Source organism: Haliotis cracherodii, unplaced genomic scaffold (assembly GCF_022045235.1).
Source record: "Haliotis cracherodii isolate W230 unplaced genomic scaffold, xgHalCrac1.p SCAF_15, whole genome shotgun sequence".
NCBI classification, from domain to species: Eukaryota; Metazoa; Mollusca; class Gastropoda; order Lepetellida; family Haliotidae; genus Haliotis; species Haliotis cracherodii.
Window position 1 is genome coordinate 32,160,152 of NW_027266270.1, and position 25,364 is coordinate 32,185,515.

At 40.5% G+C, this 25,364-nt stretch overlaps 1 protein-coding gene across 2 annotated transcripts in view; it reads right to left on the reverse strand.

Moving 5' to 3' along the window:
- The window catches only part of LOC139462524 (transcription factor ETV7-like), an 89,871-nt gene extending 77,807 nt beyond the window's left edge, over positions 1-12,064 (reverse strand). The window contains exon 1 of one of the 2 annotated variants that reach the window (XM_071244300.1): positions 11,963-12,064. In XM_071244300.1, the coding sequence (XP_071100401.1) occupies positions 11,963-11,990 (28 nt within the window). In that variant the 5' untranslated portion in view covers positions 11,991-12,064. Of the gene's footprint in view, positions 1-11,402; positions 11,489-11,962 lie in introns of those variants that run through there. The other variant, XM_071244303.1, reaches the window with a different exon arrangement.
- Positions 12,065-25,364: the final 13,300 nt, after the last annotated feature.

Consider the following 25,364-nt stretch of genomic DNA (forward strand, 5'->3'; position numbering starts at 1 on the left):
TTGTCAAGAGATCTAAAGTAGCAGGCTGTCAAGAGATCTAAAGTAGCATCCTTGTCAAGAGATCTAAAGTAACAAGCTTGTCAAGAGATCTAAGGTAGCATTCTTGTCAAGAGATCTAAGGTAGCAACCTTGTCAAGAGATCTAAAGTAGCAACCTTTTCAAGAGGTCTAAAGAAGCAAGCTTGTCAAGAGACCTAAAGTAGCAACCTTGTGAAGAGATCTTAACTAGCAAGTTTGTCAAGAGATCTAAAGTAGGAGCCTTGCCAATAGATCTAAAGTAGCAACCTTCTCAATAGGTCTAAAGCAGCAGCCTTGTCAAGAGATCTAAATTAGCAACCTTGTCAATAGATCTAAAGAAGCAACCATGTCAAGAGGTCTAAACTAGCAAGCTTGTCAAGAGATCTAAAGTAGCAGCCTTGTCAATAGATCTAAAGTAGCAACCTTCTCAATAGGTCTAAAGTAGCATCCATGTCAAGAAATCTAAAGTAGCAACCTTGTCAATAGATCTAAAGTAGCATCCTTGTCAATAGATCTAAAGTAGCAACCTTGTGAAGAGGTCTAAAGTAGCAAGCTTGTCAAGAGATCTAAAGTAGCAACCTTGTGAAGAGGTCTAAAGTAGCATCCTTGTCAAGAGATCTAAAGCAGCAACCTTGTCAATAGATCTAAAGTAGCATCCTTGTCAATAGTTCTAAAGTAGCAACCTTGTGAAGAGATCTAAAGTAGCAAGCTTGTCAAGAGATCTAAAGTAGCAACCTTGTCAAGAGATCTAAAGTAACAACCTTCTCAAGAGATCTAAGGTAGCAAGCTTGTCAAGAGATCTAAAGTAGCAGGCGGTCAAGAGATCTAAAGTAGCAACCTTGTGAAGAGATCTAAAGTAGCAAGCTTGTCAAGAGATCTAAAGTAGCAGGCTGTCAGGAGATCTAAAGTAGCATCCTTGTCAAGAGATCTAAAGTAGCAAGCTTGTCAAGAGATCTAAGGTAGCATTCTTGTCAAGAGATCTAAAGTAGCAAGCTTGTCAAGAGATCTAAAGTAGCAAGCTTGTCAAGAGATCTAAAGTAGCAGCCTTGTCAAGAGGTCTAAAGTAGCAACCATGTCAAAATATCTAAAGTAGCAAGCTTGTCAAGAGATCTAGAGTAGCAACCTTTTCAAGAGGTCTAAAGAAGCAAGCTTGTCAAGAGATCTAAAGTAGCAACCTTGTGAAGAGATCTAAAGTAGCAAGCTTGTCAAAGAGAAATAAAGAAGAAACCTTGTCAAGCGATCTACAGTAGCAAGCTTGTCAAGAGATATAAAGAAGAAACCTTGTCAAGAGATGTAAGGTAGCAACTTTCAATCTATCATTACATCTACGGTTGTAGCTTTCTAAAAAGATACAAACTAAAATTGCAAAGAGATGTAAGGTAGCAACCTTGTCAAAATATACAAGTAGCAACCTTGTCTAGAGATCTAAAGCAGCAACCTTTTCAAGAGATCTAAGGCAGCAACTTTGTCAAGAGATCTCAGGCAGCGACCTTGTTTGGGGATGTAACACCTTTTCAAGAGATCTAAGGCAGCAACATTGTCAAGACATCTAAGGCAGCAGCCTTGTAAAGAGATCTTTTATAAGGTCATTTGCTGACATGGTTAGTTCATTGATTTCCAAATCACACAACAATGAAGAAAGCGAGTATCAAGAAGCCATACACCAGTTAAATCAAACAATACATTAAATGTCCAACACAAATTCAATTTATGACAGCTTTTGTCTTCGATCTTGACGAAAGTGAGTGAGTGGGCTAGTGAATGAGTTAGCCCGTGACTTTGGTATGTACTACTTTGAATAATATGTGCGTTCAATTTAAAAAAAAATGAGGTTACCACATTTCGGGCAACCATGGTTGACTAGATTCAACCTGGGTAAACAATGTCAATCAAGCATAATTTGATAAAACCCAAATAATGCTATAAAACAAAATGTCTGCCAGAGGACGGACAACAACTGCCACGTGTATTGCTCCAACACACAACTCCCAGGGGTTAGGAAGGGGTTTAGAGGTTGACAAGTATACATGTAAAACTACAAACAGTTCAAATCAATGTGTAGAACATCTAAAAGATATGAAATCATCAATTGAATTAATGATATTAAAATATCAGTCTTAAAAGTCGAACTTCCTTGACGCATATAAGAGTGAGTGAGTGAGTGAGTGAGTATGGTTTTACGCCGCTTTTAGCAATATTCCAGCAATATCACGGCGGGGGACACCAGAAATGGGCTTCACACATTGTACCCATGTCGGGAATCGAACCCGGGTCTTCGGCGTGGCGTGCGAACGCTTTAACCACTAGGCTACCCGACCACCCCGAAATGGGGTTCAACGTCGCGTCCAAGATTATTTCACTTATATAGCGCCGTTCATGTACGTGTGTATGTACGTGTGGCTGCTTGTACTAGTCCGGACTGATGCCGATTTATAGTGCTAGCTTTTAGTATGACGCAGCCGGGGATCGAACCCCGGACCTTCCGCTCTCTGGGCGCACGAACTACCACTGGACCACGGAGGCGATCTCACATATTCTTGAATACCTGGTATCATCACTGATTACCAGTGATCCAATCATATAATATTCAACGCTAAATTGCCTTTTACGCCCAAAGGAATCTGGGACAATCGAGACTGTTTTTTTCTCTCGTGTTGACGTTTTGTATCATAAGGAAATATATGCCCCTCGCTAATTCCACCGACATGATTTGTACTAATTCAAACATAAAAAGTATATACACCAGCCAAGTGCTATGAAGAAGCTTAATATTTCACAACTGCACGGTAAAAACCATGATGTTGAGAGTGTATATATGTACTCTTTAACACAAATTAAAAAAAATATATGCTCTTTTCTCTTTCCGACATTGTAAGATACATTGACTAATCACACGATATAATAAAACAGTATCTACACATTTATCTACAGAATTATCTACTGATCTGTTGTTGAAGTTATTGATAGCCACGTTATTGATTTAAGTAAAATATGATGTAGACCTATCTTACGGTAGTGTGGTTGGCAGGCCGGAGGATAGGGGGAAAGAAAACCATGGGAAGGTGGCCAGGGGATTGGAAGAAGGGATGGATGGTTGGATGGTTTGTTGTTTAACGCCGCACTCAGCAATATTCCAGCTATATGACGGCGGTCTGTAAATAATCTGGACCAGACAATCCAGTGATTAATATCATAAACATCGATCCACGCAATTGGGATCGATGACATGCATCAACCAAGTCAGCGAGCCTGACCACCCGATCCCGTTAGTCGCCTTTTACGACAAGCATAGTCACCTTCTACGTCAAGCATGGGTTGCTGAAGACCTATTCTACCCCGGATCTTCACGGGTCTGGAGGAAGGGATTTTCGGGGTAAGGGAAATGGGGGGTAGGAAAAGGGAGATTTGGGGGAAAGGCAAATGAGGGTAGGGAGGAGTAACATTGGTGGTAGGGCTTAGGGACAGGGGCGTTAACTTTTTGGTAGTGGTAATGGACTTTTAGGGTAGGGTAAATCTTGTGTGTAGGGGCCTGGAAAATAGGGGGTAAGGGGTTGGAGGTAAGGGACCAGGGATCGCTTGTACAAAGCGATCTTAGAGCTACGACTAGTGTAAGCCTTTGTTAAAGTATGGGAGTTACGATCATCTTAGCGCTAAGGTCACTTTGTGCAAGTGGGCCCTGGAATGTAAGAGTGAGGGGATTTGGGGCTTGGGGCCTGAAGGAGGGGTGAGGTGCTTTGGGGTTAGGGGGCATGGAGGGTTGGGGTAAGCTATGGTAAGGGAGGATGCATTGAAAGAATCGTCAGTCAGACAACAATCACTGTTTTGCATAAAGATAGTTTTGCCGGGAATGTTGCATGATTCAGTTCAATTCTCTTTTTCAAAATAGTTTCGCTTAACGTCATACTGCAGATGTGTGGCACAGAACCCGACAGGTTGAAGGTCGCGTCCTTGAGACACAGAATAGGGAACATTTACATCACAAACTTGGGAAACTCTTAAACAGATCACAGATAACACATTCAAATAAGGAATATAAGGAATATGAAACTGTCTTCTACAAGGGCGGGTAAAGGTGGGTCACCCTGCAATACTTGAAGAGGGGCAAGTTCATGTTCTGTCTTATGTTCTCTGGGTTTTCTCCAAGATTTCTCGAGGAAAACAACTTATGACCCCCCTCCATGAGCAGTGATCCTGTCTCCTAGCTTTTCACGGTGACTTGCACTAAAAAAGTTACTGAAAAAGTGTTTGTAAGCAAACAGCATTCGACACACAAAATTAAATATATGTACAGAAAATTACAATATATGAAAAGAAAATCAAATTCAATAGGTTGTTGAAATCATACATTTTTAAAGATATGCAATACACACTTCCACGTATAAAACACCCAAATTCGACATGTAGTTACCAGAGTGAAGCAGGTATTGTCATGATCAGTTTGAGTTGATTGACAGATACCACACATTCAGCCTAGTAAAGTTTTGATAACGTTTGTAATTGTTTGGTCAAATCCAATTTTCAAGTGTACATGTTAGTCAATGCGGAAACAGACTTAAATTTTCAGATGGGCAATTTACAAAACGCCTAAATATTTCGGTTATTGTACAAATTAACTGCAACATCTGTCCATTTATTTTTTCTGATAACGAATTCCAGTGATTTTTATGTTGGTTTTCATCACTCTTCTAATCTTGGCATTATTATTCCATTGTGATGTACTGAAGCCCTCTTGAACTTCTCAATAATGTCTAGTCAATCAGTGAAATAAATCGACAGATTCGTCAGTCAATTTGTAAAATGTCGGAAATATTTAGGCATTTTGCAAATTGCATAAGTGAATCGCATTTAACACATTGACTGTAATATATACATTTTTTAGCCCGCTAGTTCATAGGATGTAACAGTGTGAGAGGTGCGCTCTAAATAATAAAGTTCCAACTTTCGGCGACTGCTTCAAGACATACATTGTATATTTATCTAAAAGATAGACCCAAACAATAATTATTTATCATAGTATTTTCTGGAACAATTTATTCTGAAATTATTTTTATTTTTTACTTACTGAAATATATATTATAATGAATTTATACGAATTCATACAAATATGATTAAAGAAGTTTTATGCGAATTTATACAAACATGATAATTTTAATCATAATAATAAAAATAATAGTAGTAGTAGTAGTAATAATAATAATAGTAATAATATTTATAATAATAATAATAATAATTCGAATGTATAAATTTTATTCATTTGTACAGATTCTAACATATAGATCTATTCATACGAAATACTGCTACAAGAATAAGTCAATTTAAACGAATGTAATGAATTGACAGATATATTTTAGTACAACGAACGTATAACACCGTATACCTTGACGAATGAATGGGAATTGATGCTTAACTAAGAGCACTTTTAATGTTTATGTTGCAATTTCTATGTTGCTTTATACAGAATTCATCGATTAAATGTTTCAATGGGAGTAAATTATTGAACATTGTTTAAAATATTTACAATGTGTAGCATTTAAGCGCAAAACTGAGAATTTTAAACTGTGAAAAATATGTCAATGACTTTAAACGGATTTTAAATTTATTGAATAAAACAAAAAAATGCCTTAAAAACTGACGTATCTCGCATATCTTCCCTGCAGGCCGGCTGCCCGGGGTGAGACAGGTCATGTCCCCTACACCTCCCTTGTCACGTACTCTCTAGGCAGGGAAGGTTCGTCCAGAGGTGAGAGTTCCTCCTCACTCCACAAGACACAAGACACAAGACACAAATTCACCCGACACTGCCCTTCCGCCAATAAGCATTGGATACAACAACGAGGTGTTTCCGCGTCTCAGTTGTTTGAAAATGACTGTTCTATAACCACCATATCATGTGTTTTACTTATAATATTAATTACGATCATCTAAACAATAACAATAAACAACAAAAATAACAATAGAAACAGTAAATAACAACAACAGTCGAAACGATTTTAAACAAAATAAAATAAAATAAAATAAAATAAAATAAAATAAAATAAAATAAAATAAAATAAAATAAAATAAAATAAAATAAAAAGCTCTTTGGGTTTAACTTTGGAATGTATTTCTCCGATTGTTATAAAAACAGCCAATGACAAAACTGACAATTAATTTTTCGTTGGACACGTTTTTTTTTATAGCATTTTCCTTCTAAACCAATCAAACCTCCATGAAATCGATACTGCACTCAAAAAAAAGGTACCATTTTCTTGGTCAAACCCGTTACCCTACGGTCAAAAGTACCCGGGAGAGTCAGGCTTTCTGATAATCTGGGTAATGCAGAAAGCTGCAGTGTTGGGGAGTCTTCGCATTCTCCGCAAAAGTTCTGGGTGGGTTCGACTAGGCAGGGCTTCCTGGGAGAGGTCCCATTCATAATAAAAATAATGATTTGATTGTAATGCAAGAGACACAATTATGTTTTTCAAGTATTTTTCAAAGAAGCGATATGTTTAAAAAACAAACAAAACACAAACCACCAATATCAAATATACCCGCACACCACGTTAAAACTAATAAACATGCACACCACATTGATCCAAATAAACATGCACACCACACTGATCCAAATAAACATACACACCACACTGATCCAAATAAATATACACACCACATTTATGCAAATAAACATGCACACTACATTGATCCAAATAAAAATGCACACCCCATTTATCCAAATAAACATGTACATCACACTGATCCAAATAAACATGCACACCAGATTGATCCACATAAACATGCACACCCCATTTATCCAAATAAACATGCACACCCCATTTATCCAAATAAACATGTACATCACACTGATCCAAATAAACATGCACACCAGATTGATCCACATAAACATGCACACCCCATTTATCCAAATAAACCTACACACTCCATTTATCCAAATAAACATGCACACTACATTGATCCAAATAAACATGCACACCCCATTTATCCAAATAAACATGCACACCACACTGATCCAAATAAACATGCACACCAGATTGATCAACATAAACATGCACATCCCATTCATCCAAATAAACATGGACACCACACTGATCCACATAAACATTCACACCACATGTAAACATGTACACGACGTTATAAACATGTACACGACGTTATAAACATGTACACAACGTTATAAACATGTACACGACGTTATAAACATGTACACGACGTTATAAACATGCACACCACGTGAATACTAAGAAACATACACACCACCTTATAAACATGCACAGCACGTTATAAACATGCACACCAAGTTATAAACATGCATACCACTTTATAAACATGCACACGACGTTATAAACATGCACGGGACGTGAATACTAAGAAACATGCACAGCACGTTATAAACATGCACAAGTCGTTATAAACATGCACATCGAGTTATAAACATGCATACGACGTTATAAACATGCACACCACGTGAATACTAAGAAACATGCACACCACATTATAAACATGCATACCACGTTATAAACATGCACAAGACGTTATAAACATGCACACGACGTTATAAACATGCACAAGACGTTATAAACACGCATACCACTTTATAAACATGCATACAACGTTATTATCATCTATACGACGTTATAAACATGCACAACACGTTATAAAAATGCACACCAAGTTATAAACATGCATGCCACTTTATAAACATGCACACGACGTTATAAACATGCACACCACGTGAATACTAAGAAACATGCACACCACGTTATAAACATGCACACCAAGTTATAAACATGCATACCACGTTATAAACATGCACACGACGTTATAAACATGCATACAACATTATAAACATGTACACGACGTTATAAACCATGCACATCACGTGAATACTAAGAAACATGCACACCACCTTATAAACATGCATACCACGTTAAAACATGCACAGCACGTTATGAACATGCACAACACGTTATAAACATGCACTCGTTTTAAACATGCATACCATGTTATACACATGCACACCACATTTTAAACATGCACACCAAACTGATACTAATAAACTTGCACACCACGTTTTAACATGCACACCACGTTATAAACATGCACACCATGCTATAAACATGCAGGCCACGTTACAAACATGCACACCATGCTATAAACATGCAAAGCACGTTTTAACATGCACAACCATGCTATAAACATGCATACCACGTTACAGACATGCATACCACGTTGCACAGCATGTGCCACACCCTGCACAACATGTGCCACACCCTGCACAACATGTGCCACACCCTGCACTAGCATGTGTCACACCCTGCACAACATGTGTCACACTCTGCACAACATGTGCCAAACCCTGCATTAGCAAGTGCCACATCCTGCACAACATGTGCCACACCCTGCACTAGCATGTGCAAATCCCTGCACTAGCATGTGCCACACCCTGCAAATATGTGCCACACCCTGCACTAGCAAGTGCCACATCCTGCACAACATGCGCCACACACTGTTTTTAACATATGCCATACCCTGCACAACATGTGCCACACCCTGCACAAAAATGTGCCACACCCTGCACAACATGTGCCACACCCTGTTCTAGCATATGCCACATCCTGCAGTAGCAAGTGCCACACCCTGCACATCAAGTGCCACACCCTGCACATCATGTGCCACACCCTGCACAACATGTGCTACACCCTGCACAACATGTGCCACACCCTGCACTGCATGTGCAACACCCTGCACTAGCATGTGCCACACCCTGCACTAGCAAGTGCCACACCCTGCACAGCATGTGCCACACCCTCCACAACATGTGCCACACCCTGCACTAGCAAGTGCCACACCCTGCACATCAAGTGCCACACCCTGCACACCATGTGCAACAGCTTGCACAACATATGCCACACCCTGCACAACATGTGCCACACCCTGTTCTAGCATATGCCACATCCTGCAGTAGCAAGTGCCACACCCTGCACACCATGTGCCACACCCTGCACTAGCAAGTGCCACATCCTGCACAACATGTGCAAATCCCTGCACTAGCATGTGCCACACCCTGCAAAACATGTGCTACACCCTGCACTAGCAAGTACCACACCCAGCACAACATGTGCCACACCCTGCACTAGCAAGTGCCACACCATGCACAACATGCGCCACACCCTGTTCTAGCATATGCCACACCCTGCACAACATGTGCCACAACCTGCACAACACATGCCACACCCTGCACAACATATGCCACACCCTGCACATTATGTGCAACACCCTGCATTAGCAAGTGCCACTCCCTGCACATGTGCCACACCCTAATCTAGCATATGCCACGCCCTGCACTAGCAAGTGCCACACCCTGCACAGCATGTGCCACACCCTGCACAACATGTGCAAATCCCTGCACTAGCATGTGCCACACCCTGCAAAACATGTGCCACACCCTGCACTAGCAAGTGCCAAACCCTGCACAGCATGTGCCACACCCTGCACTAGCAAGTGCCACACCATGCACAACATGCGCCACACCCTGTTCTAGCATATGCCACACCCTGCACAACATGTGCCACACCCTGCACAACATATGCCACACCCTGCACAACATGTGGTACACACTGCACTAGCATGTGCTAAAATCTGCTCTAGCATGTGCCACACCCTGCACTAGCATGTGCCACACCCTACACTAGCATGTGCTACACCATGCACTATCATATGCAACATCCTGGATTTATATATGCTACACCCTGCATTAGTATATGCTACACCCTGCATTAGTATATGCTACACCCTGCACTAGCATGTGCCACACCCTGCACTAGCATGTGCCACACCCTGCACTAGCATGTGCCACACCCTGCACTAGCATGTGCCACATCCTGCATTAGGATATGCCACACCCTGCACTCGCATGTGCTACAACCAGCACTAGCATGTGCCACATCCTGCACTAGTATATGCCACACCCTGCACTTGCATGTGCTTCAACCTGCTCTAGCATGTGCTAAAATCTGCTTTAGCAAGTGCCACACCCTGCACTTGCATGTGCTAAAATCTGCACTAGCATGTGCTACAACCTGCACTAGTATATACCACTCCCTGCACTAGTATATGCCACACCCTGCACTAGCATGTGCTAAAATCTGCTCTAGCATGTGCTAAAATCTGCTCTGGCATGTGCCACACCCTGCACTAGTATGTGCCACACCCTGCACTAGCATGTGCTAAAATCTGCACTAGTATCTGCCACACCCTGCACTAGTATGTGCTAAAATCTGCACTAGTATGTGCCACACCCTGCACTTGCATGTGCTAAAATCTGCACTAGTATGGGCCACACCCTGCACTAGCATGTTCTAAAATCTGCACTAGTATGTGCCACACCCTGCACTAACATGTGCTAAAATCTGCACTAGTATGGGCCACACCCTGCACTTGCATGTGCACATCTCAATTTGCAAGTGCCATAGTTCGCAAAAATTATGCAGATTTCTCATAATCAAGCTTCCTCGAAACGATGATCACAAACTGTTTGAACAGCTTCGAACGACCACCCAACACTCGTCAAATATTCTTATACACGACGAGTACAGTACCTGTACAAAATAAGGAATCACCAAGTACAGTGAAGGCCGTGTCGGCCCATTCAGCATTACTGAGTGTACAGTGTGGGTTATTTTCAACGTTCAATATACGCAACCACATTACCCTATAGGAAAGTAAAGCTAGTTTTGAACAGCGGCAGCATGAGCTGAAGCCATTAACATACAAAGCCACTGAAACCCACACAGCAGGGGAGGTAACTCTTAAATCGTACGCCATGCCCCAGGTCATCGTTTATCTCCGATGACCTTCCGGGTGCATGTTCGTATATGAAACTGAGCCATTTCATTGGCTGGTCGACATACATGGAAAGTCCCTAGTCGTGTGTTTTTTACTCCACCTAACACTGCCCTAATACTGTATCTACATGGCTACCTACTATATATGCACCTAACCTAGGTCACACATGGCTTGACACACATAGTGTATATATAAACAACACTGCGTCTCAGCAATGTGTTGACGGTGTTCTATAATAAGAAATAAATATGTTCGTCCATCGGAATATTTCCGAACTTCCCCTACAGATTCTCAGAGCGACGATATATATTTAGTAAGTAGCCCAGCTGGTGTATTGCCAGCAATCGCCGTAAACTCGGATGTAATATCACGCTTCAGTTAAAGATGCATGGTAAAGCGACAAAGCCAGCTTGTTCCGCGTCCCTAAGTGGTGTTCAGTCATCGGATTTGACCAGGCAATGATTTATGTAGTGTTACGCACAGTTGTTACATATATCAGGAACTGAAATGCCGTAGCAAGAGTTTGAGTACAAATATTCCTACCTTGTGAATATCGATAGCCATATTGTATGTCCTGTGCGCAGGTAGTTAACGTGAAGTTAGAAAGCTTGTCGCTTAAGTTAGATGACTTCCTTGTCAATACTTCCGTGCGGAAATGTCATCATTGTGGGTAGAAATATGGCGGGGAATGTAAACGCTTTTGCTTGCATGTAATCGTAAACATTTCTTAAAATATCATAACAAACAATACACATGTAGACTTTCATGGTAGAACCCGGATCTCAAGTAGATGCATTCATGTAAACCCGGCTATTAAAATTTAAATCTTGATCGATTTCAGTATCTTGATTTCGATTAAATTGAATACCTATATCCATCTATACACACCCAGAACATAGGCAGAATATGTCTGTACTTACACTGACACAGAACGCGTACAAAACCTATCCTATCGCTACGTCAGTGTACAGACATGTAGGTATGTATACTACGCTAATATTACGCATTGTTTGCATGGGATTATGACATGATGTTCTATGTATGATGCTTGATTTAGTACAATCACTGACACATAGGTAAGACTGACAATACAATTTACTTACCGGTGGTTTTGTGGTGAATTGTTGACATCCTGAAATGAAAGGCCCGACCTCGTAGTTGATCCGCCTTAGCCTACTTCTTCTTTCCTGACGACATAGCTTTACTTATCACTCACCTATCCGGGAATAGATGGTGTGTGTAGAAACCATCACGGCAAAATATACATATATTACCTTTTGACGATCGATGTAATTCTTTTTAGAAATATTTGCTTCATCATTTCTAATAAGGAAGAGAATATATGGATGTCAACTTCTTTATTATGAGGAGCGCAACGTTTCGGAGCATATGCTTACTCCTTCATCAGGTGAATTCAATTATGCGTATCACTTCTAAATGCCTTTCAAAGACCTGATTATTTCTAATGTTTATTTATGTGTTTAGGGCCATGGGCTTGTCCGTGGTTCTTGTGAGACCCTGGGTCCCGTTCCTCAAAGCGATCTAAGCGTTAAGACAGTCGTAAGACATTGTTACAGTATGGGGTAGCAGTAAGATCGCTGTGTTTAACGTGGCCTGGACAGGGAGTTCTACGCTACATGATCCATTAGTAACGCGCTGTAAACTGGGTACCCGAGGAGACGTTGCGGTGGTGTTATTGAGTATTATGGTCTGACTCCACTTTTTGGGAGCAATGGATCGGATTGTTGATGATGCGTGACAGGGGGAGATAATATATTGTCGGAAACCTAGAGAGAGCGACCAAGCACTCTCTCTCCTTCCCCCCCCCCCCCCCCCCCCACACACACACACACACACTCTCTCACATACACACCAAGCACGCGCGCGCACACACACATGCACATGATAACGTACATAAACGCGTCGACAATACCCCGTTACAAAATACAGAATACTATTTTGTTAGTGAAAAATAGCCTTGGTCATGTTGAGACATCGGTGCAATAGATGTCGGATAAGCTCAGGTGTCAAAGGTCTTGGAAGAGATGAGTGAGTGAGTGAGTGAGTGAGTATTGTTTTACGCCGCTTTTAGCAATATTCCAGCAATATCACGGCGGGAGACACCAGAAATGGGCTTCACACATTGTACCCATGTTGGGAATCGAACCCGGGTGTTTAGCGTGACGAGAGAACGCTTTAACCACTAGGCTACCCGACCGCCCCTCATGGATATAGAGAGAAATGGATGCCATGGTCAAAGAAAGAGATGGGCGTTAAAGATATCGGGACACACGACAGTCAAACATATAGAAACAGTAGTAGGTGTCAAACATATAGGATGAGATAGGTGTCTGAGCTGTAGGATGAGACAGGTGTTAAATGTATAGGTGTCAAAAATAGGATGCGTAAGTCTCCAAGACAGAGGATGAGGCAGACGCCCAAGATATTGGAGGAAATGAGTGTAAAAGATCTTGGATAAGAGATTGGTGTCAATTATACAAGATTGGTTGGATGGTTTGTTGTTTAACGCCGAACTCAGCAATATTCCAGCTACTAGTATATGACGGCGGTCTGTCAATAATCGAGTCTGGACCAGACAATCCAGTGATTGATATCATGAGAATCGATCCACGCAATTGGCATCGATGACATGCATCAACCAAGTCAGCGGGCCTGACCACCCGACCCCGTTAGTCGCCTCTTAGGACTAGCATAGTCACCTCTTACAGCAAGCGTGGGTTGCTGAAGACCCAATTACACAAGAAGAGATGGGCGGCAACGATTATATCCTACCTGGTTCACGTCTTAAACACTGTTGCTGTACTATATCTTTACTCGTATATACCATTGCCGTCCATCTCTCCAATTACACAAGATGAGATGGACGGCAATGGTTTAGGAATCATTCTTTGCAAAAAGAGCACGTGGAAATGAAGAAATATGTTAAATATGCAAAGATAAATGTAAAACATATATGAAGAGATAGTTGTCAAAGATATAGCACAGCAACAGTGTTTAAGATGTTTAACTAGGTAGGATATGATCGTTAAAATGTCACGGCGTTAAATAAAAAATCCAATATATTATAATGTAACTATCATTTCCATTCGGAACTGTCCTTTTATGTTTGTTTTCAGGATTAAGAACTCATATAAGCTGCCCTAAATGTTCAGCCTGCTTGTACCGGGGAATTGCATGAACATGCATGTTTAATCCTGTTTGCCTTTGGAGAGGCCATTGTGACACATTGTGACGTACGGTGATGTGTTCCGGATAGGATATCAACCCCAGAATTAGGAACAAGGCTGACGTGAAATGGATGTCGTAGTACATCTAATTAAAACCCATTGTAAATGTATTTGTGTGTTAGCTTCGTATTTGTGATGGTGATCAATCAAGGAGCAGATATTAACCCAAGGACAATTTTTAGATATCAGTATCACACATGAGACTGATGCTTAGGCCAAGACAGTAATAGAATTGCATCTTAGTTCCCTTTTCAGTGTTTTGCACACATCCATCATTACCTCAGCGTAAGTACGCCGGGCCAGTACGCCAGTGTGAGGTCAAAAGTGTAAGCACATCAGTGTAAGTACGTCAGTGTAAGTTCAAAAGTGCAAGTAGGTAGTACTTAGTATGTAAGTGTGAGTTCAAAAGTGTAAGTACATCAGTGTAAGTACGTCAGTGTTAGTACATCAGTGTTAGTACATCAGTGTTAGTACATCAGTGTAAGTACGTCAGTGTTAGTACATCAGTGTTAGTACATCAGTGTTAGTACATCAGTGTAAGCACATCAGTGTTAGTACATCAGTGTTAGTACATCAGTGTAAGTACATCAGTGTAAGTACGTCAGGGTAAGTACATCAGTGTTAGTACATCAGTGTTAGTACATCAGTGTAAGTACGTCAGTGTAAGTACGTCAGTGTAAGTTCAAAAGTGTAAGTACATCAGTGTTAGTACATCAGTGTAAGTACATCAGTGTTAGTACATCAGTGTAAGTACATCAGTGTTAGTACATCAGTGTTAGTACATCAGTGTTAGTACATCAGTGTTAGTACATCCGTGTAAGTACATCAGTGTAAGTACATCAGTGTTAGTACATCAGTGTTAGTACATCAGTGTAAGTACATCAGTGTAAGTACATCAGTGTAAGTACATCAGTGTAAGTACATCAGTGTTAGTACATCAGTGTTAGTACATCAGTGTAAGTACATCAGTGTTAGTACATCAGTGTTAGTACATCAGTGTTAGTACATCAGTGTAAGTACGTCAGTGTAAGTTCAAAAGTGTAAGTACATCAGTGTAAGTACATCAGTGTAAGTACATCAGTGTAAGTACATCAGTGTAAGTACATCAGTGTAAGTACGTCAGTGTAAGTACATCAGTGTTTGTACATCAGTGTAAGTACATCAGTGTTAGTACATCAGTGTAAGTACATCAGTGTTAGTACATCAGTGTAAGTACATCAGTGTAAGTACATCAGTGTAAGTACATCAGTGTAAGTACATCAGTGTTAGTACATCAGTGTAAGTACATCAGTGTAAGTACGTCAGTGTAAGTACATCAGTGTAAGTACATCAGTGTAAGTACGTCAGTGTAAGTACATCAGTGTAAGTACATCAGTGTAAGTACGTCAGTGTAAGTACATCAGTGTAAGTACATCAGTGTAAGTACGTCAGTGTAAGTTCAAAAGTGCAAGTAGGTAGTACTTAGTATGTAAGTGTGAGTTCGAAAGTGTAAGCACATCAGTGTAAGTACATCAGTGTTAGTACATCAGTGTAAGTACGTCAGTGTGAGTTCAAAAGTGTAAGTACGTCAGTGTAAGTACATCAGTGTAAGTACGTCAGTGTGAGTTCAAAAGTGTAAGTACGTCAGTGTAAGTACATCAGTGTAAGTACGTCAGTGTAAGTTCAAAAGTGTAAGTACGTCAGTGTAAGTTCGAAAGTGTAAGTACGTCAGTGTAAGTTCAAAAGTGTAAGTACGTCAGTGTAAGTTCGAAAGTGTATGTACGTCAGTGTAAGTTCGAAAGTGTAAGTACGTCAGTGTATGTACGTCAGTGTAAGTTCAAAAGTGTAAGTACGTCAGTGTAAGTTCAAAAGTGTAAGTACGTCAGTGTATGTACGTCAGTGTAAGTTCGAAAGTGTAAGTACGTCAGTGTAAGTTCAAAAGTGTAAGTACGTCAGTGTAAGTTCAAAAGTGTAAGTACGTCAGTGTAAGTTCGAAAGTGTAAGTACGTCAGTGTATGTACGTCAGTGTAAGTATATCAGTGTAAGTACGTCAGTGTAAGTTCAAAAGTGTAAGTACGTCAGTGTAAGTTCGAAAGTGTAAGTACGTCAGTGTATGTACATCAGTGTAAGTATATCAGTGTAAGTACGTCAGTGTAAGTTCAAAAGTGTAAGTACGTCAGTGTAAGTTCAAAAGTGTAAGTACGTCAGTGTAAGTTCAAAAGTGTAAGTACGTCAGTGTAAGTTCGAAAGTGTAAGTACGTCATTGTAAGTTCAAAAGTGTAAGTACGTCAGTGTAAGTTCAAAAGTGTAAGTACGTCAGTTTAAGTTCGAAAGTGTAAGTACGTCAGTGTAAGTACGTCAGTGTAAGTTCAAAAGTGTAAGTACGTCAGTGTAAGTTCAAAAGTGTAAGTACGTCAGTGTAAGTACGTCAGTGTAAGTTCAAAAGTGTAAGTACGTCAGTGTAAGTTCGAAAGTGTAAGTACGTCAGTGTAAGTTCAAAAGTGTAAGTACGTCATTGTAAGTTCAAAAGTGTAAGTACGTCAGTGTAAGTTCAAAAGTGTAAGTACGTCAGTGTAAGTTCAAAAGTGTAAGTACGTCAGTGTAAGTACGTCAGTGTAAGTTCAAAAGTGTAAGTACGTCAGTTTAAGTTCGAAAGTGTAAGTACGTCAGTGTAAGTACGTCAGTGTAAGTTCAAAAGTGTAAGTACGTCAGTGTAAGTTCAAAAGTGTAAGTACGTCAGTGTAAGTACGTCAGTGTAAGTTCGAAAGTGTAAGTACGTCAGTGTAAGTTCGAAAGTGTAAGTACGTCAGTGTAAGTTCAAAAGTGTAAGTACGTCAGTGTAAGTTCAAAAGTGTAAGTACGTCAGTGTAAGTTCGAAAGTGTAAGTACGTTAGTGTAAGTTCAAAAGTGTAAGTACGTCAGTGTAAGTTCGTGTAAGTACGTCAGTGTATGTACGTCAGTGTAAGATAAAAAGTGTAAGTACGTCAGTGTAAGTTCGAAAGTGTAAGTACGTCAGTGTAAGTTCAAACGTGTAGGTATATAGTAGTGTCTTTGATAGAGTTGATATCGATGACCATTTGTATGATTTGTTTTGTTGGGAAACTGAAAAGCATTTTTTACGTGCAAGACATGGAACTGTTCACAGGTTTATGACATGTGTCAGGGAAGTAACGAGGGGAATTTTGAAATGACGTTATTATACTGGTCAGTCACACGTTCAAATCAATGACACTACCACGGCAGCCCATCACGTATGTGCGAAGAACAGATCTTGTTCACATCCAGATCAACTTATCAAGCATGCGTTATTGTGTCGAGATCTTACATCCTGACATGTCTCTGCAAGCACCATACGCCATTTTCAGCATGACAATACTCGTCCCCTCACATCACGAAATTACTGGTTTCCACGAGGGTTGACGTCAACGTCAACGAGGGGTACAGAATCTGCAACAATTATGCCAAGCTCTTCAGCTAGAATGGGCTGCCATTTCACAAGGTGTACTCCTCGGGTGTTTCCAATGATGTCGAATGATGTAACACGCATAACCACGTGAAGGTTTAACAAATGTTATATTTGGGATAACACTAGTAAAGTACAGATTCTCGTACTTTTGGGGGTTGAGTCCCGTCCGGCATTCGAACCCACCCTGCCAGAGTGAGGCACCTTATCGCCAGGACACAAAGTCAACGATCTAACCCACTCAGCCACCGAGGCTTCCGCAAAAATGAATGTCCAACAACTGGTAGTCTAGATTACGTACTTTGTGTACCCCTCTGACAAGTATAAATTGGCACGGCCCCAATGGCCGAAAGCTATGAATACGTTCGAATACCGGACGGGACTCAACCCCCCAAAAGTACGAGAATCTGTAATTTACTCCAAAAGTTTTATCCCATGTATAACATCGTCAACTATGGCCAAATTGTTGTGCAGATAATGACTCCTAAAAGAAACTTCATTTTGATATTCTTAATCATTTTCTTATTTGAATTGTTCTTCAATTCAGTTAAAGTTAAAATTATATTCTTAATCTGGGCGCGTTAGTTAAAAAGGGTCTTTTCTCCAGATATTGTAGCGTGTGCCCCGTGTGAAACTGAAGCCTGTTTCTATACAATAGGTTTGTTTGTTTGTTGTTTAACGCAGCACTCAGCCGTAAAAGGCGTCTATGCTTGTCGTGCGAGGCGACTATTGGAATCGGGTGGTCAGGCTCGCTGATTTGGTTGATGCATGTCGTCGTATCCCAATGCGTGGATCGATGCTCATGATGTCACTCACTGGATTGTCTGGTCCAGACTCGATTATTTACAGACCGCCGTCATATAGCTGTAATATTGCCGAGTGCAGTGTTAAACAACAAATAAACAAACAAAAAGTAAACAATTTAGAGCATAGCAACGCGTTTTTCGAGACACTGATGTTTAAACATGTTCATAATTTATATGCTGCTTTTGCAGTGACTGAGTGAGTGAGTGAGTGAGTGAGTGAGTGAGTGAGTGCATTGGTTTAAACGCGGCTTTGAATACGGTATTCAGGTATGTCGTGGCATGTCAGCTTAATGTGGGAGGAAAGCCCAAAGTGATGCAGGTCTCAAACGATCACCACCTTAGTGAAACCTACGAACAAGGGATTCAAACCCATGATCATAGGTTTCTGGCGTGCCCAAGGGACGCAACTATTCACAGTCAGTTGCGGTGCCTTAGGCGACTGGGCCACCCGTGTCCCCATAACACACTAATATAGTAACCAGATCGTTATGTAAACATCGTCACAGTATAACAATAGTTGGGATGATCAATTCATATTTTGTGTTCAGTGGCAATGTGTTTTTCACACTGGCCTACTGAATTATGAATTTGATCCTGGGTTGAACACGTGGACATATCACGTGACTCCACGGGTGGTGAGTCTCAGGCGCAATTCGGACCACGCCCGACACTTTCCATCACATCTGACAGCACGATAGGCTGATATGATCTCTGCGGCTTTAACTTCACTTTGTGATGCATTAAATATGAGACCGGCCTTTGATCTGATCTGAAAGCTGACATGTATGTCATCACTGCCTATTACCGTCAGTAACAACAGAGTGTTGAATAGATGGGTTTCTGGTTGTAGGTCCGGGTGCAGACGAACGCTGGGTCTCTGAATATATAACATGCTGGTAGAAACAAGCAGCTTTATTTAAATTGAAAAGGGCCCCCAGTGAGATGGAAGATTCAAAACCTGTGGAAAATGAGTGAGTGAATGAGTTGGGTTTAACGCCGCTTTTAACATTATTCCAGTTATATCACGGCGTGTCAGCTTAATGTGGGAGGAAAGCCCGAAATGATGCAGGTCTCAGACGTTTACCACTTCGGTGAAACCCACGAGCACGGGTATGGTGCTGACAAACCTAGAAACATAATTGGGGCGAACCGGGATTCGAACCCGCAATCATATGTTTCGGGCGTGCCCAAGGGACGTAACTCTTCACAGCGAATCGCGCCGCCTTAGACGACTGGACCACCCGTGCTCCCTGTGGAAAACTAAGAAGACTTAAAGGGTTAAAGCATTGCTTTAAGGGCTGCGCGGGAGGGAAAATAATATGGTTCAGGGACTGTGAGACGGACTACCTAGTATTTTTCTTGTAGCTTCTCGCTGACTGGTCTGTGCCAGAACACAGAACCTTTAAAACCAGTTTGGGGATGACGAGAATTGAGCCAACATGGTTTCATTGACGGGTGGGTGACAGTAGAACATCAATCTCACTAAAATCAGATCTTTGTTCTCGCCAAAGGTCGTTCTGACGTGACCCGTACTGGAATGTCCTCAGATCCTTGTTGCGCGGTAGAGAGTTCTAAATTTAAGATCTCATTTTAATAATATTTTTAGAACACCCTTTTTTAAGTTCACTTCAACACCAACAGAGCATATAGAATCTGCCTGAGATTGAAACGGCATCAATTTCCAGTTAACGGATGTGTGACGTGTGTTCAATGGTTGTGTGGTTGCTGTGTGACGAGTGTGTGGCAGTAGAATACACAATAACACCTGTCGAGTCCGGATCTCGCTAATATGAAAGCTTTGTTTTCCGGACGATACTGAAAATCTACACGATTTTACATGTAACCGTTCCATCTGGATTAACGTGGTTTCAACTATACAATTGGAACAATACAAACAGAAGTGATGCAGGTCTTAGACGTTTACCACTTTGGTGAAACCCACGAGCACGGGTGTGGTGCTGACAAACCTTGAAACAAAATGAAGGCGATTGTTGGATTCGTACCCACGAGCATAGCTTTCAGAGTAACGCAAACCTGCACAGCAAATTGGGGCGCCTAAGACGACGGGGCCACCTGGGCACTCTATATGATTCGTAATACCAAGTGTATAAGCTTTACAATAGTGAGTGAGTGAGTTGGGTTTAACGTCGCTTTTAACAGTATTCCAGTTATATCAATGCGTGCCAGCTTAATGTGGGAGGAAAACCCAAAGTGATGCAGGTCTCAGACGTTTACCACTTCGGTGAAACCCACGAACACGGGTATAGTGCTGACAAACCTTGAAACATAATCGGGGCGAACCGGGACTTGAACCCACAATCATAGGTTTCTGGCGTGCCCAAGGGACGTTACTCTGCACATCGAATCGCGGCGCCTTAGACGACTGGGCCACCTGTGCCCCCATCTTTACAATAGGTCACGAGAAAAAAAACTTTGAAAATATCATACGATACGAAGGACTGCACTGATGGTAGGTTTGTGCAAGGAATGTTGGAAGCAATGGTCAATATATAATTCAAAATTGGATTACAAGAAACCGAACATTATAAAATAGATTGTTTCACTTAAAAAACTTTAGATAAACGGAACGGTAAACTGCAGAGAGATATATTAAAGATACACTTAATAGGGTGAATGGATGAGTGTGTTAATGGGGTTTAAGGTCAATGTGAACAGTATTTCAGTTGCATCACTGATTGTCAGTTTAATTAAGGAGGAACATGCAGGTATCTTAGGTCAATTTAATGATGACACCAGGTGTTCGCTAAAAGGTGAGCGTATCCTGCCCCACCGATGGCACCCGTCACCAGGGTTGAACACTATAACTCCAGAGGGGAACATATCAAATTCTAATTTGAGATTATAAAAAGTGTGTCAACACTCGAAGGAGGTGGTTATCATACATTTGTTATTGTCATAGTCTATACATACAGTGGGCCATGGTGTTTTATTTTACTATATAACACCATCTCTCTACATGGTATTGTTTATGTGCAGAGTGTTGAGAAGCTCAGCAACCCTGCGGAGCCTTTCGCTTGGATAAAGTCATCTGGCCTGAAAAGTGAAACAGAAGGCTTTCTGTTAGCTGCTCAGGATCAGTCACCTCCCACCCAAAACCGACAATGTGTGATTCTGCATTAAAATGTAAAGGAAATGCAGTACGTGCAATGAATGTAATGAGACTGTCCAACACATTGTCAGTGGATGCCCAGCTTTTACACATACACAGTATCTTAAGCGACATGATGGCGTGACTTGATCCTTTTATTACCGTCTTCGCCATGCTCGTGGCTTTGACTAAGAGGTCCATCCATGGTAGGACCCAGAATATGTAGAGGGCGTCGTGGAAAATGATAATTACAAAATTCTTTGGAATAGGCCTGTATACAGCCTCATACCTATCCAGGCCAACAAACCTGATCTTGTCCTTTTTGATAAATCCAATGAAATCATTTACATCATTGAATTTTCTGTTCCTATTGACAAGATTCAGGAAAAACATGGCAAATATGCGAACCTCGCTTTCGAAATGTCACGCTTGCATCCTAAGAACCAAGTTGTCCGACTCCCCATTTTTCTCGATGCCTTAAGTTTGGTACCCCCCAATCTGTTGACTCACATTGAGAGAGAACCCGGGTTTGCTTGCCAGGAATACAGCCCGAAAAGTTCTAGGTGGATTTGACGAGGCAGCGCTTCCTGGGAGAAGTCCCATTCGCTGCCTGGGCTGCGTGTAGAGGGGGCAAGGGCCCTTAGCTGATGATGAGCCTAAGCAGACTGACTGTGTCTGGATCACCCAAACCCCCTTTTGCTGCATTTTAAAATGTTAATCTGTACATAATAATAATAATAATAATAATAATAATAATAATAATAATAATAATAATGATGCTAAGTTATTTATGTGGCAAGAACATTTCTTAAACACAAACCACCATCTCATCACACCAAACATTAGAAACCATTAGATCTGATCGCATACTTCCCAGTAGATATGATCATATCGTTTCCATTATATAGATCAGAAGATATGTCTCGACGATTCCCACTATCCCCTTCATTTTTAGCACAGTATACCGGACAATTATACCCTGGTTGTCCAAAATAGCTGATGTTTAAACAGCAAACTAAAAAGTTTCTGAATGTCAACCACATCATAGCACGCACAATACAAACAACGCAAGCACATCCATCGAGTCAAAACGGTTATTGCTTATGAAAAACCAGCGCCCGGACGGAAGTCGATATGATCTTTAAACCCCAGGCATGTATTAAAACATTTTAATCGAAATCCAGATGTCATCTGAGCGCCGTGGGGTTCTCATACGCAGGTGGGGGGCTTGACTGCGAAGCGTAGTGTAATGACTGAGATATACATCTCCACAAAAGTAATATTTTACCTACTTCCTTAATATTCCCAATCATTACGACTATCCCTAAAGGAAGTTCCTGGTTTGGAGACATAAATGTATTTTGTTCAAGTTGTATCGGCGCGTATATTTTTATCCACGGAAACAATGAGATTCAACCGAAATAAGTGAGGTTAGAGATGCATGTTAAGGGCACGTGGAATATCTCGAGGCGGTAATGAAATGGTGACGCGTATGCGTTTAATACCGACGCCTTTTAGGGCCATTTGTTTTTGTTATTTTGTTTCTTGAAATATCAAGATACTAACTTGAAGTTTCAACACATCTTGAAATTTCAAGTTAGTATCTTGATATACTTGAATCATGTGTATCATTGGTCATATGTAGTGTATATACTTGAATCATGTGTAGCATTGGCCATATGTAGTGTATATACTTGAATCATGTGTAGCATTGGTCATATGTAGTGTATATACTTGAATCATGTGTAGCATTGGTCATATGTAGTGTATATACTTGAATCATGTGTTGCATTGGTCATATGTAGTGTATATACTTGATTCATGTGTAGCAATGGTCATATGTAGTGTATATACTTGAATCATGTGTAGCATTGGTCATATGTAGTGTATATACTTGATTCATGTGTAGCATTGGTCATATGTAGTGTATATACTTGAATCGTGTGTAGCATTGGTCATATGTAGTGTATATACTTGAATCATGTGTTGCATTGGTCATATGTAGTGTATATACTTGAATCATGTGTAGCATTGGTCATATGTAGTGTATATACTTGAATCATGTGTTGCATTGGTTATATGTAGTGTATATACTTGAATCATGTGTTGCATTGGTCATATGTAGTGTATATACTTGAATCATGTGTAGCATTGGTCATATGTAGTGTATATACTTGATTCATGTGTAGCATTGGTCATATGTAGTGTATATACTTGAATCGTGTGTAGCATTGGTCATATGTAGTGTATATACTTGAATCATGTGTTGCATTGGTCATATGTAGTGTATATACTTGAATCATGTGTAGCATTGGTCATATGTAGTGTATATACTTGAATCATGTGTTGCATTGGTTATATGTAGTGTATATACTTGAATCATGTGTTGCATTGGTCATATGTAGTGTATATACTTGAATCATGCGTTGCATTGGTCATATGTAGTGTATATACTTGAATCATGCGTTGCATTGGTCATATGTAGTGTATATACTTGGAGCATGTGTTGCATTGGTCATATGTAGTGTATATACTTGGAGCATGTGTTGCATTGGTCATATGTAGTGTATATACTTGGAGCATGTGTTGCATTGGTCATATGTAGTGTATATACTTGAATCATGTGTTGCATTGGTCATATGTAGTGTATATACTTGGAGCATGTGTTGCATTGGTCATATGTAGTGTATATACTTGAATCATGTGTTGCATTGGTCATATGTAGTGTATATACTTGGAGCATGTGTTGCATTGGTCATATGTAGTGTATATACTTGGAGCATGTGTTGCATTGGTCATATGTAGTGTATATACTTGGAGCATGTGTTGCATTGGTCATATGTAGTGTATATACTTGAATCATGTGTAGCATTGGTCATATGTAGTGTATATACATGGAGCATGTGTAGCATTGGTCATATGTAGTGTATATACTTGAATCATGTGTAGCATTGGTCATATGTAGTGTATATACTTGGAGCATGTGTAGCATTGGTCATATGTAGTGTATATACTTGAATCATGTGTAGCATTGGTCATATGTAGTGTATATACTTGAATCATGTGTAGCATTGGTCATATGTAGTGTATATACTTGAATCATGTGTAGCATTGGTCATATGTAGTGTATATACTTGAATCATGTGTAGCATTGGTCATATGTAGTGTATATACTTGAATCATGTGTAGCATTGGTCATATGTAGTGTATATACTTGAATCATGTGTAGCTGAATCGTGTGTTTATTTGAATCATATGTAGGGTTTATACTTGAATCATGTGTTTACTTGAATCATATGTAGGGCGCATACGTGAATCGTGTGTATATTTTGTCATATATGTGACTCCAGAGCTCTTGATGAGATTTTGGTTGAGTATTTTACCCAGGAGTTTGGTTTTGATTGGGTATCCACATTTTTGGAGGATATTCAGATTCTTTTACCCATTCGTTTCTTGACATTTAGGTATTTTAACTTGAAAACCTGTTTCGTAACAACCCCTCTAAATCTTTATGAATAGTAGTACAGTAAACTACGGTTATAACGAACTCAAATGGACCACTAATTTTAGTTCGTTATAACCGTAGTTCGTTATAAGCATATATACAACATCTATACAGCAAATGGCCGGGACCAAAAATAAAGTTCGTAATATCCGTCAGTTCGTTATAAACGTGTCGTTATAAACGTATTTTACTGTATACTGGTCTACGTCTGCTTGCAGCTCCCTCTCACGGGAGCCATTTTTGTTTGCAAAAACCCAACATTGTGAGAATGGCGCTATTTTTTTAATCACCAATCAGCGACTGTTTACGAAACATGTACATAGACTAGGCACGATGTGCTTTTCAATTGGTATCTATTAGTATGTTTGTCGCACAAACTCTTCCGAATGTAACTG